The sequence below is a fragment of the Panicum hallii genome, chromosome 3, assembly GCF_002211085.1.
Source record: "Panicum hallii strain FIL2 chromosome 3, PHallii_v3.1, whole genome shotgun sequence".
NCBI lineage: Eukaryota > Viridiplantae > Streptophyta > Magnoliopsida > Poales > Poaceae > Panicum > Panicum hallii.
In genome coordinates this window covers 59230496-59251191 of record NC_038044.1, presented here as the reverse complement: position 1 = coordinate 59251191, position 20696 = coordinate 59230496, and the positions used below count along the sequence as shown (strand labels likewise).

At 44.6% G+C, this 20696-nt stretch overlaps 3 protein-coding genes and 3 non-coding genes across 8 annotated transcripts; 2 read left to right on the top strand and 4 right to left on the bottom strand.

Annotated features, from left to right (window-relative positions):
- Window positions 1-1229: 1229 nt before the first annotated feature.
- On the top strand, window positions 1230-6397 carry LOC112887792. Its single transcript, XM_025954062.1, has 7 exons — window positions 1230-1589; window positions 2768-2959; window positions 3098-3370; window positions 4236-4338; window positions 4781-4899; window positions 5073-5240; window positions 5335-6397. The coding sequence occupies exons 1-7, from the start codon at window positions 1230-1232 to the stop codon at window positions 5947-5949; spliced, it is 1830 nt and encodes a 609-aa protein (XP_025809847.1). The 3' UTR covers window positions 5950-6397.
- A 901-nt stretch (window positions 6398-7298) lies between these two features.
- LOC112888211 lies at window positions 7299-7441 on the bottom strand. The gene has a single exon (XR_003227754.1). It is a non-coding gene; the product is annotated as a small nucleolar RNA snoR137 (small nucleolar RNA).
- A 74-nt stretch (window positions 7442-7515) lies between these two features.
- Window positions 7516-7609, bottom strand: LOC112888247. Its single transcript, XR_003227784.1, has one exon. It is a non-coding gene; the product is annotated as a small nucleolar RNA Z159/U59 (small nucleolar RNA).
- Window positions 7610-7972: 363 nt separating this feature from the next.
- LOC112888246 lies at window positions 7973-8058 on the bottom strand. The gene has a single exon (XR_003227783.1). It is a non-coding gene; the product is annotated as a small nucleolar RNA Z159/U59 (small nucleolar RNA).
- A 785-nt stretch (window positions 8059-8843) lies between these two features.
- LOC112887197 (myc-associated zinc finger protein-like) lies at window positions 8844-18551 on the top strand. Of its 2 annotated transcripts, XM_025953323.1 has the most exons (3): window positions 8844-9304; window positions 9390-9501; window positions 17971-18551. In XM_025953323.1, the coding sequence occupies exons 1-3, from the start codon at window positions 8912-8914 to the stop codon at window positions 18045-18047; spliced, it is 582 nt and encodes a 193-aa protein (XP_025809108.1). In that variant the 5' UTR covers window positions 8844-8911; the 3' UTR covers window positions 18048-18551. The 2 variants fall into 2 exon arrangements, with proteins under 2 accessions (XP_025809108.1, XP_025809107.1); XM_025953322.1 differs by lacking the exon at window positions 17971-18551 and having other exon boundaries at window positions 8846-9304; window positions 9390-9937.
- Window positions 18552-18565: 14 nt separating this feature from the next.
- On the bottom strand, window positions 18566-20696 carry LOC112887198 (DNA topoisomerase 1). 2 transcript variants are annotated; one of them, XM_025953324.1, is made up of 6 exons: window positions 20337-20684; window positions 19599-19677; window positions 19432-19494; window positions 19125-19169; window positions 18985-19047; window positions 18566-18907 (listed from the first exon to the last, which is right to left on the bottom strand). In XM_025953324.1, the coding sequence occupies exons 1-6, from the start codon at window positions 20585-20587 to the stop codon at window positions 18815-18817; spliced, it is 594 nt and encodes a 197-aa protein (XP_025809109.1). In that variant the 5' UTR covers window positions 20588-20684; the 3' UTR covers window positions 18566-18814. The 2 variants fall into 2 exon arrangements, 1 of the variants encoding a protein (XP_025809109.1); XR_003227526.1 differs by lacking the exon at window positions 18566-18907 and having other exon boundaries at window positions 18992-19047; window positions 19125-19266; window positions 20337-20696.

The window sequence follows — 20696 nt, the reverse complement described above, 5'->3', positions numbered from 1 at the left end:
GGTAAAATAAGAATGCTGAGACCGAGTCCAAGGTTCAAATGGTTCAACTGCACCTAAGCTGGAAGGCAGCTAAGGAAGGCTACAATCTTCCTCGCTTAAGGCTGATGTCTTCTTGGGCTCATCGTAGTAACTCTCAAGTCCAACAACCCATGGGTCGTAAATCATACATTCAAAATCAAAGTGGAAAATTACAAAATGAATGGTTAAAAATTGATGTACATAAATTGAGCCTTTGATATTAATGTATATAAATATATGCAAAAAATAATAACCTGTCTATGAATATAAATAATAAATCTTCGTTGAAATCACTTTAATAAAAAAATTTAGTTTTAAATCTGACTTGGTGCTTTTGACCTAACAATGACGTGCTTCTTTGGAACTGTGGGATTGCATCATCACAAATCATATGGTTTAACTGGCATCATTCACGGCCAAACTATTGTTGTCTCCGTGGAGGCTAGAATGATAAGCAATATCATGAGCAAAAGCTAGGAGGGCCAGAGCTAGATTAGCCCCTCCCCGCGCTTCGTATGGAAGCACGGAGGGCAAGGTTCGAAAGCTGGCTAGTCTACCCACAACTCTAGCAAGGTTGCAACCAACCATACTTTGCTCAATTTTCAGATAGATAAGATTATCTACATGCTTAACCTCATTACTTGCTGAAGAAGGCAACAATCAAAGCATGTCAAGCGATTATCGAGCATGCTGACTCAAATAATCAACCAGGGAATGGAGATGATGTGTGCCATTCTACATAGCAACAGCTGTGATTCGAGCGTTGGATAATTTAGCAGGCATCATCCCAGTAATTCCAACTCTACTATTGTACCATAGGTAAGAATATCTAAATGCTGCGTATTTTTCTTTAGAAAAAGCTTTTTGGTACTTTACCAACAATCAAAGGAAAATCGAAGAATTACTAAAATATCCTCTTAGACGTAAGCCCGACCCCGATCACAATTGACTGCCGATGGGCCCGAGCGCAGAGAAAGAGCACGTACACTGAAGTGAAGTCAAATGTAACGTTAAAACCGCAGGGGCAAATCCGTCCTTTTTCTCCCGGTCTCCCTCCAATTTAGCCGCCCCACGCAGCCCCCCTCCCCCCAACGACCCCTCTTCTCCTCGCTCCGACACCTACACACATACACACGGCGCAAACCCCGCGCGCGCGCAGGCGCAGGCGCAGGCGCCAGCGCGAGCTCGAGCTCTTGCCCGCGCCGCCGCCGATGGGCGCGGCTGGGATGGCGACGGCGGCGGGGACGGCGGTGCTGGTGTACCTCGTCCTGTCGGGGCGGCTCTGCGGGGACGCCGCCGCGGGCGACGGCCGGGAGGACCGGCTGATATCGTCGGCCGTGTCGGCCGCCGCGGAGGCGCGGCGGCGGCGGAGGGAGGAGGCCCGGGAGAGGTGGCGGCGGAGGAGGGAGCAGGCGCGGGCGGGGCGGCCGTGGCCCGAGCGCGCCCCGGACGGGTGGGGCGCCGCCGCCGCCGTCGCGGCGCGCACCGTGCGGTTCACCTGGGCGGAGACGCTCGGCAAGTGGGCCCTCGGGGAGCTCGCCTTCGGGATCAAGTACTACATGCGGCAGCAGGTGCGTCCCCTTGCCGATCGCCGGCGTCGTACTAGCAGCTGCGTTCTTCCCCATTGCGCCGTGGAATGTTCAATTTGTTCGTGGCGTGTTCTTGCGCGAGATTTTTTTCTAAAAAAGATTTTCTACCCTTGGAGGTGATTGGTTGCTTCCTTGGTACTAGCAGTATTTTTCTGGGTCAATCTAGCTTGTCGGCTTGTCGCTTTTTTTTCCATTTTTCCTTATCCCGTTTGAAAACCGCGAAAAGGAAAATATCTCCTAGGAAGGATCTTGCGTGCAAGAAAAGATGGAGAAGAAGCGCCCATTCTGTGCGAGGATTCCTTTTCTCCTGCTCCGATTTTCGTCGCCATTTATGCCGTAGAGTAGGGCTTGTTTCTTTGCGTTCCCCTTCTTGATTGGCGTCCTTTTTAAAAGAAAATAGCGTGTGCTAATCATTTGATCCTGCTCTGTTCTGAGTACCCCACGGGACTAAATAGCCTGGGTTAATTAACAATATTTTTCTATATTGTTGATGGAAATCTTTTTGCTTCAGTTTCGCGGCAAGTCCGTACACTTGCTTCCATTTTTGGACCAAGTCATTGCTCAACACTTGCATGTTATCCTAGCTAGCATAGAGGTTACGTGACTACTCGTGCCTAGTTTGCGAACACCATGCTATTCTTTTTTTGCGAAACACCATGTTGTTCTTCTCTCCTACGTTGCTGATGAGTTTGATGACATCTGTTTTGACGGAATGCTACCTTTTAACCTCAGAATCCATATATACTACCGGTTCATAAATTTGGTTACGAATATGATCCATCATATAGTGGAATCACTTTAGCGTACCTATTAAATTTGATTCCTTGATTTCAAATCAGAGGGCTGTTTTATATATAATAACTAACCCTACTTTCTCTCCCAAAAACTGAACTCCACTTTCATTTATTTAGGCTGCAAAGATGTAAAGCTAAGCGATGGTTAGATTTGGACCTGATACCTAACTTTAGGATAAGATGCTAGTTGCCTCTAGTTGCTCAAAGTATTGTACATTCTAGAATCGTAAATGCTAAAAGATTTCTTCCAGAATTTGATCACCTCATCAGCCTTACCTTTTTGTAATCTCTCATTTTTTTTCAGCCATGACTTCGACAGACTACATTTTGACATGGATATGACATCAGTTTACTGTTTCATCTCAGGGTAATCTGCAGCATGAGTATGCTGGAAGCGATTCTGTACTACTGGATGGGCCTGAGGTAAGGCAGGAGCTGATTGCGCTACTCGGATACCTGAAGCTATGCATGTATTTCTCGAAGAAGCCATACAACGTGTTTTTGGAGTTTGGAGGATATGAACAGAACGATGTTCTTATAAAGAAATCTAAGGCGAGGGTGCGTAAGTATCAGTCAACTCTCTATTGTCAATTATGTGCTGAGATTTAGATGCCCATAGAGCCAATAATTTGCTGTTCATACTACTAATATGAGTGAAGACTAACCAACCGTCTGAAATTCTCCGCTATCATGCAGCTCTTGAAGCCTGCTTTCACAGTTGTTCGCGACAGAAGTAGCAAATGCTTTCTCCTTTTCATTCGGGGGGCTATCAGTGTTAAGGAGCGGCTGACAGCGGCAACTGGTGCAGAGGTTCCATTTCATCATGTAGTTGTCCAAGAAGGTCGCGTCTCCAACGTGGTGTTGGGCTATGCCCATTGTGGAATGGTTGCAGCAGCTCGATGGATTGCAAAACGAGCCATTCCTTGCCTAAGTAAAGCAATGGAGCAAAGCCCAGACTACGAGGTCAAGGTAACTTCTTTCAGTTCTTGCGAGCATCTGTTCAGGTGATCTTTTGATGTTTAACCATTCCTGCATCAATCAAATACTCATGCTATTGAATATTGATAGCCTAGCTCTTTTAATTTATCATTCGACTACGGATTTCCTCATTATCTACTAATTGGAATACATTAACAAACAAGTGAGTGACGATTCTATAATACTGTATTGATTTCATTACTTCATATGCAATTTACAATAGATGCTTACCACTGCACCAAACAAATTTCACAAAAAAGCGACCTAAGTTGTGAATGCTAAAGGTGGAACTGCAAGTTGTAACCAAGTGGACACCCCCCCCCCCCCCCCCCCGAAACCGAACTGAAGTGCGGTTGCAGTAAAGTATCATCAATGGATTTTGTAGGATTGTCTAGTGCTGAGCAAGAATGCTAAGAAATAGATTGCCTAAACTACTAATGTGTGAACTTAAAGTTATGACTACCATGAGTAGATAGAATTAGTGGACATCACTCAGAAATGTTAGAATTTTAGCTAACTACTATGAAATTAATGCCAAATAGCTTAATAGTGTTGTATCTGTTTTCTTCATTCACTTTTTTTTTGTTTATGTGTGATTTCAATGTCATTACAATTTTGTTAGCTAATTGGTGCATGCCAACTCCAATCACTTTCATGTAGAGAACCTAAAAAGAATTTGTTTGATTTTTCTTTTAGTTATTTTTCATCCTAATGATTGCTTTATTTCAGAAGGGAACTATTATCTGCATTTCTTTATATTCGACTTATCACAGACGGTATATGTTGAATATGTGTCTTGCATCTGACCCTTTCTTCATTTTACTAACTCAATGACAGCTTTTTTTGTTTTATTTAGATCATTGGACATTCAATGGGAGCTGGGATTGCAACAATACTAACATACATCCTACGTGAGAATGAAAAGCTGTCATCATCCACTTGTATTGCATTTGGGCCAGGTACTGTTGTTTTACCGCAAAAAACGATAATTTTAACATTGGACACCATAAGTTGAGAAAATCATTAATTTCCATTTGCCAATATCACTAAAATGCCATATTGAAATCTTCCCGCAAAACTTTCAATGACTGGTTGCTTAGGTTCACCTGCCAGCATTTGCAATCATGCTTTTCGTTTTTTAGAGAAAGCTCTAGCAATACTCATGTAAAAAACAAAAGGATGACAAAAAATGGAATAACGATATCATATTTATAGTGACAATCAACATTTTAAGATGGCCATGTTGAGCTATGCTTCGGCGGAACATATTCCTCTGAATTATATCCAGAAGCCTCATTTACTAGAATCTAACATCTGCAAAAACAGAACATTACTGTTGTCTCAAAATTTTCTCTTTTGAATAATTCGTTTGATGTATATATTTCCACTATTTCTGTTTAGCTGCTTGCATGACATGGGACTTGGCTGAGTCGGGTAAAGACTTTGTTACCACCATTGTTAACAGAAATGACCTAGTGCCATCTTTGGGCATAGCTACTGCTGCTAAGCTTCGGACAGAGGTATCTCTCAGCCAATTTAAATCTTGAGATTTGAGTATCTGAGCAAAGCGAAACCCAGAACAATATTGAGTAGTTTTGTAGTTGCTTAGAAGGAAAATTACTTTCTGCAAACAGTTTCTGCCTTTACAGGCAAACATATATTTACCATCGTGGTCAATGCTGGTTGCTGGCAGGTTATGGCATCATCTTGGGCACACGACCTTCGCAAACAAATTCAGCAGACTAGATTCTTAGGTTTTGTGAACCGTTCTGTGAGTTTCATCAGATCTCATGTGCCCTTCGTCTCTGATCCAAGATCTAAGGTTGTAGATGTTGATATGCTGCAATCTCAGACTTCTGAGGTATAATCTTCCAAACACTAGTTCTTGAAACAGATGAAATGGGAAATCGCTTATGTCTAGTACTTACGAGTCGATTCCTCATGGCTTTTGGCAGGCTGGGAGCAAGCCTTCAGCAGATACCCATGCTGTGGTAAAGAAACGCCCTGCGCTGGTTTGCTGGTCTTGTGTTGCTGCACATAAACAGACTGTTGAATCTTCTAAACAAACACAGGACATGGAAAATCAAACTGACACTGATGTCAAAACTGTGAAAGTTACTGAGGAAGCTGCTGCTGAGGTAGTCGCAGTCGATCTTGGTGAGCTAAACCTTCAAGAATCAGGTGAGGATGATGCTGACAGGGAGGAAAAGGAATCGGCACTGAAAGAAACAGACAAAGAAGAGGCCATGGAGCTCCTAGAGACCTTGACCGACGAGAAGCAGGAGCTGTCGCCATCAACCCCTGCTCAAGAGCCACACCAGCTATACCCCCCAGGGAGAATACTACACATGGTTGGATTGCAAGCAACAGAAGAAGCAACCACAAGTGAGCAAGGAGCCCAGGAGGAAGTTCTCGCGCTGTACGAGACACCTCGACATTTGTACAGTAAGATTCGACTCGCGAGGTCCATGGTAGGCGAGCATTACATGCCCAAATACATTAAGACAATGGAGCAGTTGATCGAAAAACTTCCAGAGGAGGACATTGACGACCAGTTGGACTCGTTGTAGCATCAAAAGTGTGTACAGGATAATAATTATTATACAGATCATGGAAAGGAAAGCCATTGTTTCAGGTTGCTAGTTCTTAGCTCTGATTGGTTCAAGGTTTGTGGTAGCAATCTAGAAGCTCTATAGCACTACCAATTTCACTTTGGCCTGTCGGTTTGTTGTCATTTCACTTTGACAGCCATCTCAGGGAGAGCTCAAAGAGCTTAACCAGGTGATGGTTCAGTGTTTCAGAAATTTCAGCAGCAGCAGTTGTTTCTAGTTGTGTATACTGTTTTAACCATTGAATAATGTAGGCAATTCATCTGAATAGACACATACCACTAACTGGTTATCAATTAGGCGTTTACTTGGGAAAAAAATGCCAAGTAGCACCAGTTCTGGTTTCTGTGATCAGTTCACTGACAGATGTGTACAGTTTAATGCAGCTATTTTTGGCCTGAAGCAGAGATCTTCATTGTCATGCTTTCAAAAGGCATCATATTGATTTCTTGCTGTTGAGCTTTATATTGCACATTGGTATGCTGCAGCCGGTGAGCTTCTACGGTGCAATGCTGGTGGCCGGTGTTGCCATGTGCATGCAACCGGTATTGACATTGATGTATTTTCATCAGTGTTAAACGCTAAACAGTCGGTCGCCTACTGTTTAGCAATTTATTCGGACTAAAAGACTATTTAAACGGATTAAACGGTTATTAAATAGGGTAAACGGCTGATTAAATGGACATGGCTGACCACTGTTTAGCATTTATATTGCGTGTACATGGGCTAAATGGCCATGTAAGTGAACAGTGATTTTCATGTGTGATCATGGTAGTCAAACATCAGCTGCAACCCCTTTGTCGGCTTCCTCCCTCCGGCCCGGCCCACGCAGCACCTCCTACTGAATACCGGCCATTTTTCGCGTGTTTCGCTTGAGCAAGTTTCTTGAAAATGTTCTTGTACCATAGGCACAGGTTTGGTACATGATTCACTGATCAGAGGAATTGGTTTCTCCCTGCAGATTAACTCGTCAAGGACAGATAACTGTTCAAAATGGCAGCTTCTATCACCGGACCCAGACCTTTTGGGAGTTCTTGAAAGAGGAAATCAACTGCACCCATTTGCAATCCGTTCATAATCCACCAATGTCGTTTGTTTGAATTCATGACCGACTCCATGAATTACTAAAATTATTTATTTTTGCATTAGTTCTACATGGACAACTTACAATTTCCAAAAGCTTAAGAATTAATTCATGATCATTATCAGTCCAGTCATCAGCTCAGTTAGATTTGGTATTTAATTTAAAATTAAAACAAACATAAAAGATTCAAAAAGGGAAGAAAGCAAAAGCAAAATTTTGTGCTTTGGATTGTGCCAGGAGACAGGTAACACGGATGCAGAGAAATAAGCATCATGCTGTTTAATTCTGGCTTCGTGTTCAATCTATGCTTCCCTCTACAGAGTGACCAGACAATAGAAAATCAGGCCATTCTTCCAGTCGTGAAGCAACAAACCAAAACAAATAAAAAAACATTTTGGATTTCGTTAATCTATAATATCAGATGCAGCAGTAATAATCGTTAAGTCTCTTCAGTTCAGGTCTCGAGTGTTCCGCACCGCGCCATGAGAAAAGCGCATCAGAAGAACGAAAGTATGCATTTTGGTCATCAGCAGAGACGGACTAAAACCTATCGACAGATTAAACACTCGTTAAGTTAACTGAAGTAGGAAAAGCAAGCATGAGTACCCTCAGACATGGATATGAAGAGTATCAACAGATTGATAGTTTTTCAGACAAGGCTGAAACTTAAAATCATGTGCATTCATCGGGTGGAAAAGGCAAAAAAAAGATATTTTATGAGAAGAGAAAACTATAATCACCATAATGAATCTGGAAGATTGTTCAGATCCCTCTGCGTGATAATAATACGGCTCATCAACGATGTAAATCAGGCCACTACTTTAACATCACATCTTCATCGGGATCTCCTAAGAGCTCAGATCCTTCCAAATCAATAAAAAAAATGCAGATCGAGAAAGAATCCCCTCAGTTCAGGTCTCCAAATTGTTCTTCCACATTGTGAACTTCAGAAGAACGAAAGTAATTTTTACATCATCATCGGAGAACAGTCGATCCGTCGGCAAACAAAACCCGAAAACCAAGCAAACGCTGGACCAGAACAGAAAGCGAGCGAGAGCATCGAACTGGAAGAAACCAGAGCAGAAGAGAGCGAGAGAATAGAATCGGGACAGCCGGGCTTCGCAGAGGGCGTCACGAACGAGAGCTAAGAGCATCCACCCGGCGGCGTTGGCGTCTGACCAGACGGCGGCGTTGAGGCGGGAGGTGGCTGGCTGCTTTGCAATTTGTAGAGTGAAGGGACGGACGGTCTAGGGTTTGCTGTGAGCTTGGGCCTCGGGCGCCGTACAATCTCGAGCTGGGCCCAAAAGGCCCAAACTTTGGCCCATAAGCTAAAATTGGTCCGGAGTCCTGCGGCCGCGCAGCGACAGAAGGTATAATAGCAATCCAACAAATCTCTGCTTATACTTTTACTACCAAAAAGAGATTATACTTATACCACTAAAAAGAAATTAAGGGTGACAAAATTTTCTATCCTTCTAACCCCGTGGCACGTACTTCTCTCCGTATTAAAATATTTATCGTCGTCGATTTTTTCTTACAACTTTGACCATTTATCTTATTCAAAAATTTATTATAAAAAATATATTACAAATAAAGTAGATGAAATTTATATAAATTTTTAAATAAAATAAATAGTTAAAGTTAAAAAAATTAATGGCGACAAATACTTTGACAGTGAGGGAGTACGTCGCCCCCTTCGTTTTGTAGGTACGTCGTCGAACGAACCTGAACCGTCCGATAGTCTTCCCGTACGATCTACGCCTCTCACCCCCGCGCTCCCCCATCCTCCCCGACCCGCCTCCCACCCTCACTCTGCCCCCCGCCGCGCTCCCCCTCGCGATGCCCTGCCGCCCGCCCTCTCCTCTCCGTCTCTCCTTTCTGTCCACCGACTCCTGCGCTGCGCACTCGGCACCTCCCTCCTCCGCTGCGACGCCGGGGCGCGAGCCGCAGCCCCCGGCGCTCGGCACCCCCCTCCGCCGCCGCGATGCCGGTGCGCGAGCCGCGGGCGGATCGAGCCGGCGGAGTCCATCTTCGACACCCGCCGCCAGCAGAGTCCATCTGCACTGGAGCGCGCCGAGACATCCACCTCCACCACCACCCGCTCCCGTCGCCTCCCCCGCTGGCCACGCCACCATGCTGACGCCGGTCGCTCGCCTCGCGGCCTGCCGCCTCCTCGGCCTCGCCTCCTTCTCCGCTTCGGAAGCCGCCGCTCGCCGCCTGGCTCCGTCTCTGGTTAGTGCCCCCCTCCGCCTACCCCTTCTCTCCTCCCCCCACCATTTCCCCAAAACTAATCTTCTGATCTCCTTTCAAATCTAAGGTTTATTGCATGAGAACCTATGAGAAAATTTCCGAAGCTCATCAAGTTAGGGCTGAGAAGAAGAGATTGTTGGGATTCTTGGTTAAGGAAGCTAAGGCAGCGTGTGAGAAGGGTAAGCTGCACGGAGAATCAGAGCAAATTCCTCAAGAGCATGTGATGTTTGCTAATCTCTGCAGGATGGTTTTACCTCTGATCTCTGCATTGAAGCCACCTTATGTGCATGAGCTTCCTCTGCCAAAGGGTGTCAAGAGATCCTGGGACTCTGCTTTTGAGCCAATTGTGCTCAAAAAGTCTACCTTTTGTGAAGGCTTGATCACTTGGTGAGACAGGTGGCACGCGGATTGCAAGAAGATTTAGTTTTTCTGGAGCCCAGCCTTCAACTTCCAAAGCCATTGTGCCATATAAGCCTATTCCTCATGTGCTGCTGAGTAGGCTGAAAGTAGGAAGATTGATGTTAATAATATGGATAAATAGAAATACGTGTGGTTAATGAAAATGCCTGGCATAATGTTTATTGTGAGGTTAATTCATATTTCCAGGCGTCACCATCATAAAATTATCTTAAGATATTTGCTATATTTTAGGTCCCTAAAATCTAATAATTTCTAGACAACGGGTTGCAATATCAAAACTCAACATTTGAAACATTGAAGAATGATGTCTTCAACATTAACGGCCGGGGGTTGGAGCTGCATTATTATGTTTCATATTCTATTCATCTGCAACATCAAAGAGAAAATTTGTAGCACTTGATAATAACATCTGTAACATTAGAGAACATCTACAACATTGATATGTCAGCTTGAAATAATCGAAAATACCAGGAATTGAAACATAGGAGGTGTATTACTTTAATTACCATTGATCAAACTGAACTTGTTACTCGGTATGAATTGAATTAGGCACAGTTGGTATGAAATGTTATTATTGATCATATTCTTCTCTTACAAATTGATGAATGATGTAGCTAACCTATTTGGCTCCGATGGTTCTGGTCCAGACCTCTAACCTGCTAAGATCCTCTAATAGCATTCGCATGACATGACAAAACGAAAGCATGAATTGCCTAGAGCACAACACGAACCTATAGAACCTGTTTGAGTCTAGAGTGAAATTTGGTCTGAACCATACCCTTTTTTTTTCCCTCTTGACATCTGCAATTGAGCAGACAGGATTTCACTACTGTGACTACCTTTGTATCACATAAGAGGCCAGTTTGTAATCAGAACAAACCCTCAGCCTGAAAGGCTCACGACTTGGTCATGTTTAACACTATGGAAGGCGATGAACTAATTAAATAATAAAGGTACGAAAAGTAAAAAAAAAGAAATACAAGAGAAAATTTTGTTGAGAGAGTACCCTGGAGAACTAATTGTTTAGAACTAAATTACAGAAGTAATTGTGAGGCAGAAAAGTACTTCTTTATTCATTGATCACTGTTATTTATACATGCATGAAGGGGTGGAGGGGTGGAGGAGATGTCTGTTCAAAGATGATCATGACCATTGATTAGGCAACCGCCGTAATCAACGTCTGTGATTATACTACTCCTAATGATCAACTGATCATATATCGTAACACTCCCACTTGAGCAGTTGTCCACCATGTATAATCTTTAGAGATCCTGTGAAATAAAGGCTTACAATATATATCTATATATATATATATATACTGCGTAAAACTCCAGAAAACCCAGTGGGAAAAATTTTGGAGAAAAGAACAGTATATATCCTTGGTATCTCTATTGAAAATCCCTGAAGGGAAAAACAAGAGATAGATATTTACTTGTGTTGACATTGCCTCATTAAAAACCTAATATGAGAAAAACTATGTAAGAAAAACTCATATAGGAAAAGAGTACAATGTGATGTGTAAGAATAGTTAAATCAAAGAGATGCTCCCCCTAATGCAAGCAAATCTCTAAGTCGGCGTATACCAATGCCCTTAACACATTTGTTAAATGTAGAATAAGGTAGCGATTTAGTGAATAAGTCTGCGAGGTTATCACAAGACTTAGCTTGCATGACATTTATCTCACCACTTTGTTGGAGTTGGTGAGGGTAAAATAGCTTAGGAGAGATATGCTTTGTAGCATCACTCTTGATATAACCTTGTTGCATCTGTGCAACACAAGCTGCATTATCTTCGTAGATAATGGTGGGTAATTCAATGGGTTGAATTCCACAAGATGATTGTATATGATTAATCACCCTTCTTAGCCATACACATTCACGTGAGGCTTCATATAGTGCAATGATCTCTGAGTGATTAGTGGACGTTGCTATCAGAGTCTGTTTAGAAGACTTCCACGACATAGCAGTTCCACCGTGTAGAAATACATATCCTGTTTGTGATCTTGCATTATGTGGATCTGAAAGATATCCTGCATCTGTATATCCCACGAGGCTAGGATCCTGATTTCTTTCGTAAAATAGACCAAGATCTGCCGTGCCTTGGAGATATCGGAGAATATTCTTAATACCATTCCAATGGCGTTTAGTAGGAGCGGCACTGTGTCTAGCAAGTAGATTTACTGCAAATGCAATATCGGGTCTGGTATTGTTTGCTAGATACATAAGTGCTCCAATTGCACTGAGGTATGGGTATTCAGGACCTAAAACCTCTTCTCCATCTTCACATGGTCGGAAAGGATCTTTATCCTTCTCAAGAGACCGAACGATCATCGGAGTTTTGGACGGATATGCATTGGTCATATTGAATTTACTCAATACTTTCTGGACATATGCAGATTGGTGAATGAGAATTCCCGTTTGAAGGTGCTCAAGTTGCAAACCCAAGCAAAATTTGGTTTTACCCAAATCCTTCATTTCAAATTCTGTTTTTAGAAGATTACATGCTTCATCAATATCACGTTTATGACCAATGATATTTAAATCATCTACATAAACTGATATAATACAGAAGCCTGTAGAAGATTTCCTAATGAATACACATGGGCAATCATCACTGTTAGAATAACCCTTATCCATAAGGAATTCTTTAAGTCGATTGTACCACATTCTCCCAGACTGTTTTAAGCCGTAGAGAGATTTGTTAAGTTTAACACAAAACAAGTTACGATTTTTGCCATTATTCGGTACAGATATTCCATCAGGAACTTTCATGTAGATGTCCGAATCTAGTGACCCATAAAGATATGCGGTCACGACGTCCATCAATTGCAAAAATAGACGTTTTTGTACTGCCAATGATATTAAATATCGGAAAGTTATTCCATTCATAACGGGAGAGTATGTCTCATTGTAATCAATGCCGGGCCTTTGAGTAAACCCTTGCGCAACTAATCTCGCTTTATACCTCACAACCTCATTATTTTCATTTCGTTTCCGAGTGAAAACCCATTTGAATCCAACAGGATGAACTTTATGAGGTATAGGTATCACTGAGGTGAATACCTGTCTTTTCGCTAGTGAGGATAATTCGGAGTTAATTGCTTCCTTCCATTTGTTCCAGTCCGAGCGTTGTTGACACTCTACCATGGATTTAGGATCTAGATCAGATAGAAGGTTATTGGCTATGATTGATGAAAAACATGCGTTGACGACCGTATTCTTACGATCATATAGTTCTCCAGAACTAGTATAATTAATGGAAATTTCTTGTACCCCGCGTAATTCTTCTTGATTTATAGGAAGAATGGGTTCAGGGTGTTCCGATGTGCCAGCAACATCTGAATCGTGCACTATAGTGCTGGTTTGTGGATGTACTGTATCCACTCGGTGTCCATCAACCGGAAGTTGACTTTCGTTTACTGATTTAGAGAATCGTGTGTTCCTCCCTTTCCTTTGTCGCTTATTAGAAGCATTATCCCGCTTAGCAGCCCTCCCCCTAATCGGTTGAGAAGGGGGTTGAATGGTTTTTCGAGGTACCTCCACTCGGCTACGCGCATTGATAGCAGGATTCAAGCATTTTGTGACACCATTATAGTCAGTAAACGCATCAGGCAGATTGTTAGCAAAGTGTTGCAATTCTATAATTTTCTGAACTTGAAGTTCAGTTTCCTGAGTACGAGGGTCTGAGTATAGGATGGATTTGTCATCCCAATTGATTTCCTGGCATTCGTTAGGATACTTAAATTCTCCCCCTAATGCCGGGAAATGGTCTTCATTAAAGATGCAATCAGCGAACCGGGCTGTGAATAAATCACCGATTAGGGGTTCTAGGTATTTGATTATCGATGGGGATTGGTATCCCACATAGATACCCAATTTCCTATGAGGTCCCATAGCTGTTCGTTGAGGCGGTGAAATAGGGGTATACACCGCACATCCAAATTTCCGAAGATGGGAAATACTTGGGGGGTTGCCTCGCACTAGGTGCAACGGTGAAGTGCTATGATATGCAGTTGGGCGAAGTTGAATGAGATCAGCAGCATGTAAAACTGCGTGACCCCAACAAGAAGTAGGTAAATTGCATTCATGAAGTAAAGGTCTTGCAATGAGTTTGATTCTCTTAATAAGAGATTCAGCTAAACCATTTTGAGTATGTACATAAGGTACTGAATGTTCAACGTGTATTCCTTGGGCCATACAATAATCATTGAATGCTCGAGAAGCGAATTCAGCCGCATTATCCAGGCGGATCTTCTGGATTTGATGTTCAGGATAAGATGCTTTCAATCGAATGACTTGCATCATGATTTTAGCGAAGGCATGGTTTCGTGTGGATAAGAGACACACGTGTGACCATCGTGTAGATGCGTCAATCAAAACCATGAAATATCTGAACGGTCCAGACAATGGTTGTATGGGGCCACAAATGTCGCCTTGAATGCGTTCAAGGAATTTAAGTGGCTCAGCATGAATCTTAAGCGGAGATGGTTTTAAGATTAGCTTTCCCGTTGCACAAGATGTACATATAAAATCAGAAGGTTTAGGAAATTTAGCAGACTTTAAATCATGACCAATGCAATTACCTGTGATTTTCCGTAACATCCCTATTCCAGGATGGCCAAGGCGTGCATGCCAAGTCTTGAATGCGTCAACATTCTGAAAAATCACCTTGTACGTAACATGAGGTACAGGTTTTATGGATGTGTAGTACAATCCAGATGGAAACGAAAGTATTTTCTCCAGAACGTTAGAGCCATATTCAGAAGGTTTGGTAATGAGAAGAAATTCCTCATTATTTTCTGTATGTGTAGAAATATGTAAACCACATTTCCGAATATCTCGGAAACTCAATAAGGTACGAGTTGAATCAGGATACAATAAAGCATCCTCAATTGTAACTTGTGTACCCATAGGGAGCGTAATAGTGGCTCGTCCAGAACCAACTATTGTTGCATCGCGTCCAGCGATTGTCAAAACATTTCCTGTTCTCTTAGTGAGAGTTTGGAAATATTTTGTTTCCCTAAGTATAGAGTTAGTGGTACAACTATCTACTAGGCACAATTCTTCCTCCATCGGATTGACTCCCGCAAATCTAGATAATTTAAGAATTATAAGAATTCAATTAATTATACATAGAATTACATACATAATAATACAATAGAGTATGAAGTGTACACACACTTATAGTTGATGTCTCGAGACTTATTACAATACATATGTCCCATACACACACATGAACAATAGAGAGCTGATCTCTTATGGATCCTAGTTGAGGTCTCCAAAGGCGTCATCCAAACTATAGTCGACGATGACATTGTCTATATCCATTGGCGCAGTGTAGGTCAGGAGTGGAAGGTTGGAAGTGCATGGTTCCTTTTGACTCATGCTTGGATTTCCAATATCAGCCTTCAAGTTTGATGGAGTGGCGAAGTGAGCTTCGTATTCCTGTCCTTCTGCAGCCTTGCCTTTGAGAGCTTGCTGGTACAGAGCCACTAAGTGGCGAGGAGTGCGACACTTGTTGGTGGGATGGTTGTAGCATCCACACTTCATACACTTCTCATCCTTGGAAGTACTAGTGTCTTTCCTTGGAGCCTTTGTGTTTTTCTTACCCTTACGCTTGTTGCGTTTGCGCTTCTTTGAATTATCAGAAAATTTGGAATGGTTTTTGAAGCCATTCCCTTTCTTCTCATCTTTCATAGCATGATGTATTTCAGGCATAGGGGCAGCCCCAACACGACGTTGCTTATGATTTTTCATTGTAAGCTCATCGTGCTTTTCTGCCTGAAGCAGATCATGTATGAGTTCAGAGTAAGTCTGATAATTGCGAGTACGGTATTGATGTTGCAAGACCCTATTAGATGGGAGCATAGTTTGGAGTGTCTTTTCAATCTTATCCGCATCTGAAGGTTCCTTGCCAAAAAACGCAAACGAGCACAGATTTTATGAATAGCATGGTTGTAATCACCTATGGACTTGTAGTACTGGAGACGAATATGAGTCCAGTCATGATTCGCCTCAGGTAAGATTACAGCCTTCTGTTGCTCGTACCTGTCTTTAAGGGATAACCATAGTACATTTGGCTCTTCTTCCATCACGTATTCTGCTTTCAGATCAGGATGGAGGTGATGCCTAAGAATGTACAATGCGTTGTACTTGTAAGCATCATGCAGTGGCTCAGTCCTCTCTGCAGGAGGTAGCAATGCACTCAGAATGTTCTTTGAGGCAAGGCTGATCTTGATATCCAGTGCCCAAGTAGGATAGTTATGTCCATCGAGAGCGAGTTCTTCAAACTCTTTGGCCATTGATCCTACACAAGCAACCAGAGATTTTCTGTTTAGGAAATCATCATGGGTGTGTTGTAGTATGTGTAGTGGCATAACATATTGTATGCTTGCTCGTATTGAGTTATAAGAAATAACCCAATTGAGGTGAATAAAATGCCATTTTGCATGAAATAACGATAATATAAGATCTCAATTGCAAATAATGCAAGAGGTCAAAAATTGTCATGGCAAGGTTAGTGATGCAGCTTATATAGTATTCAGAAAAAATTAAGAACACATGGTAACTTAATTCTCTGAATAATGTGGCATCAATTGTGTAAGGACTAAATAAATTTATATTCTTGCTCGTATTAAATCACTTGGATTTAATTAAGATGAATTAAATTTTTGAATATGCATTGGAAGGAATGCAAATAAAACAAATGTCAATATATGGAATATTGAAGAAAATATTCATTGACATATTTTCCAAGTTATAAAACCTTGGAAAATTCCTAACACAATATGCTACTTGAAAAGTCATAAGCTGAGGGTTAAAATTAACATTTAAATCCCTAAACATCATCAACTCTAATTGCTGGAAATTAGAAAAGGTTAAATAACATTTGAAACTAAGTCCATCTAGGCAGCCCAGCGCGCGGAAAACAGCCCAGCGAGCGGGCGGCCCAACGTACGCGCGGCGACCGGCCAGCGCGGCCAGCGTGGCCCGGCCTGGCGCGGCCAGCGCGGCCAGCGTGGCCCGCAGGCGCGCGCGGCCAGCGCGGCCCGCAGGCGCGCGCGGCCAGCGCGGCCCGCAGGCGCGCGCGGCCAGCGCAGCCCGGCCTGTCGAGGAGGCGGCGGCCCAGTGCGGTGAAAACCGCCATAAAAGAAAAACCGAGCGGTTAGGGTTCCAAACCCTAACCGCTCAGCCCGTCCACCACCAGCCGCCGCTCCTGCGGGGCATGCGCCTCCGCGCGCCGGGGAACGCGCCGCCCGGGGGCTGCACCGCCCGGGGACAGCACCGCCTGGGGACGGCACCGCCGCGCCGCCCGGGGGCAGCGCGCTGCGCCGCCGCGCCGCGCGGGGTTGCGCCGCCCGGGGGCCGTGCGGGGTTGCGCCGCCCGGGGGCGGTGCGCTGCGCCGCCGCGCCACCTGGATCCGCGCCGCCCGGGTGTCTCAGAGGCGGCGACGAGGGGGTGAACGCGAGCGCTCGCGGTCACCTTCTCCCTCGGGCATGTGTGCCGTCATAGCCCAAGATCCCGGCGGCCGTGGGCGGGGCGAGAGGTGATGCGCCAAACGGCGGATGACCCGGTTGCCGCTCGGGCTGAGCAAAGGCGGCGGTGAAGATGTGCCCGAGGGCCCGGCTTCGTCAGAAGGGCGCGTCGGGGGTGGCTGTGGGATGTCGTCGCCGGCGGTGGGGTCACCCGATCCAGATGCAGGTGGCAGCGGTTCAGGAGGAGCGGCCGGCGTCCGAGCTGGGCACAGCCCCCACCCATGGCGTGGGCAGTAGCGGAGGGGGCGGAGCGGTTGCTGCGTCTCAGAAGCCCGCAACCGCTCGGCCGCCCGCTCAGGCGACGGTGAAGGCGGGCGAGCCCACCCCTCCCCACGGGTCAGCGAGGGCCGGTGCGGTGGCGCCGGTGCAGGGGGTGGAGGACCGATGTCCGCCATGGCCAGTGGAGGAGACGCCGGTGGTGCGGCGCTAGGACCCGCACCCGGGTCACCGCCAGTTCGCCGGAGTCGCTCTGGGTCAAGAGTGACCCGAGCATCACATCGTCGAAGTCTGTGATTATACTACTCCTAATGATCAACTGATCATATATCGTAACACTAATTAAGCACATGAAGGATGAAGGGCTTGCTCACAGGGCTTACGCCACCTGAGGCCTGAAAGTCTACCATGCTCTAAGCGTCTGTGAGCATGTCCCCTAATCATCATCAGGCTCTAATCATCCTCCTCTTTTCCAGATCGAGCTCAATTCCATCTTGGAATCGTGTCCCAGATCATCATCAAATGTCAAAGCCAAACTGAACACAACGATTGATTTTCTTCTATGGAGAGGGCAAGGAACAAGCATGGTGGTGGGCCATTGTTGGCAAACCCCATAGGCAGGGGGCAGCGGTAACTCCACCCAGCTCAAGATCATCCTATCACTGCAGTCAGCAAACCAAACAACAGATATGTACCGGCGCATTGTATAGCTCAAGCCAGGATATGTACCGGCGATGTCCACGTAACAAAAAAAATTCTTTAACACAGCAATTCCACATAAACAAATCCATTTATATTGAAATTTAACGGTGTTTGTAATCTCAAAACTAATTAATGTTGTATGGCTCAATTGAACCAATGCCAACTATAAGTTTGACCATGCGCAGCATTTATGGCCAACGAGTGGCCCTCCAGTCAAAATGGTTGTATATGCAAGGCAGGCTAAATGAGCAAAAAAATTCACGAATCGACAACGGTTCCCTTTGGCACCGAAGCCTCATTGTCAGCAGTAATAAGCTGCCACAACAATGGAAACAGTATGACCTCAAAAAAAAAATAGCAACCACCGAAAAGAAAAAAAATGGAAATTCTAAGTGATAACATGGGATTCCAGTCACATTAAAACCCCAATCTGGAACAGTTACAGTAGATCACCATTCAGTCACTAGTTACGATAGGCACCAACAAAACCTTGGTGGTCAAGTGACGAACAAGAAACAAACCCAAACAAAAAACGCTTACGAGTATCACCAAAAGCACCAGCGCGAAGACAACCAGAAGGGCATTCTGTACTTCCACGTCACGACTTCCACCAAACTGCTAATCATAGCTGGCATTCAGGAACTTCAACAGTTCATTGCGTTTGCTCTCTGCTGCCTTATCTTCCTTGGTCTTCTCAAGCTTCATCATTATCTACACAAATGAAGAGGTCAAATGCAAGGATTCTTTCATAAGAGAAACAGCACCTTCATTTTTATTCTTTTCCTCACCTTTTTACCAGAGATTGCACTCCTTTGGGCCCCTTCTTCCTTTTCTTTATCGCGTCCAAGAAACTGATCGAAGAAATAAAAGGTGTTTTAAAAGTGATAACTACAACACATAGAAGAATGCAAATTGAAGTACCACATACCTTGGAAAGCTGAACAGGACCATCACCACCCCCACTCTCTTTCTTCTGTATAGAGCTCCCGCATTGAAGAGAACAGAAACAACCAACCAATAACCAACCGGCAAACCAATCCACCATGTTGTCACCCGTTCACGAACCCCAGCTCCAATGTCAAAGAGCCAACCCAGAAACAGGTACAAAGAAATATAAGGACCTCTTGTGTGGAGGTATGAATGAAAAAAATATACTTCTCTCACCAAGATGCTAGTTATATCATGCTAAACCATCGTAAAAGGAAAATTAGTTTCTGAATAAATAGGAAATTTACCTCTTTGTGTTTACTCTTGTCTCGTTTATGATGTCTATCTTTGCTTCGCTCCCTCTCCCTAGACTGTCACACGAGGAAATACAAAGAGAGGCCAAATACATATTAGATGCCTGCATATGAAAACCTAAAAGAAAACATCAATCAAGCACAAATCGCCAGACCAGTACCTTTCTTGACCTGCTGCTCTTCTTATGCTTCCGAGATCTTCCAGACACCTCACGGTTGCTGTCATAAGAGCTTGTGCTGCTGCAATGAGGAAGAGATTCTTCAATATGGCAATACCGGAGAGAGCCTCAAGAAACATATGTTTGCACACAGAAGATAAGTTTATGTTTGCACAAAGAGGATAAGTTTCTTCTGTGAATTCTAAAAACAACAAAACAGCTATAACAGTAGCTCGTTCAGGAAGCTCAGGCGAAACATGATATTAATTGGTGACTAGTTAATGGGTATGTTCACCAAATTATCGTAGTCGCTCATAATCAGTATCCCCTAAATCGACTCCATCAACCTAATATCATGAAACCATCATTAAAGTACACAGTGTGCCTCAGCTGCAGTATCAAAAGTATTTCAAATGTACTCCTGCACACATTAATAATTATTAGTGATACGTGGGATCTCAAATTTTCAAGTGCGGTGATTTGCGCAACAAAACCACAGGCTCTTGCCAGCCATATCATCCACCCCAACATCTGGCACAAAACCATCCAAAACAGCGTGGCTGCCTAGTCCAAATCCTCGTTCCATCAATCCCAGCATACGCAGAATCCAACACCAATCCTAATCACCGGCCGCTTCCCCTTGTTCCCGTCTCTGGATCACGAACCCTACTTTCCAGATCCGATCGCGAGACAACCCTTCGTCCGGAAACCCCGCGAGGGGAGGGGGGGGGATCGGATCACCTGTAGCTATCGTCGTCGGACGGGGACCGCCGCCGCTCCCGCTCCCTCCGGCGCCGCTTGTGGCGGGACCTCCGGTCCTTGCGCGCCTTCAGGGCGGACGAGGACGAGGAGGACGCGCCCTCCTTCCGGCGGCTGCTGCGGTGGCGGTGGCGCCGGCGGCGGTCGCTCCCCGAGGAGGAGGAGCCCGAGTCCGAGGAGGACCCCGAGCTGTCGGTGTAGGACGAGGAGGAGGAGGCCGGGGACCGCGCCATGGCTCCCAACGGCGGCGGCGCTCGTGGGGAGTGACGCGACGAGGTGAGACGGGAAACGGTTCGATCTGCCTCGTCGGACGCCCTCCGCGAGCGCTTCATTGCAATTTCT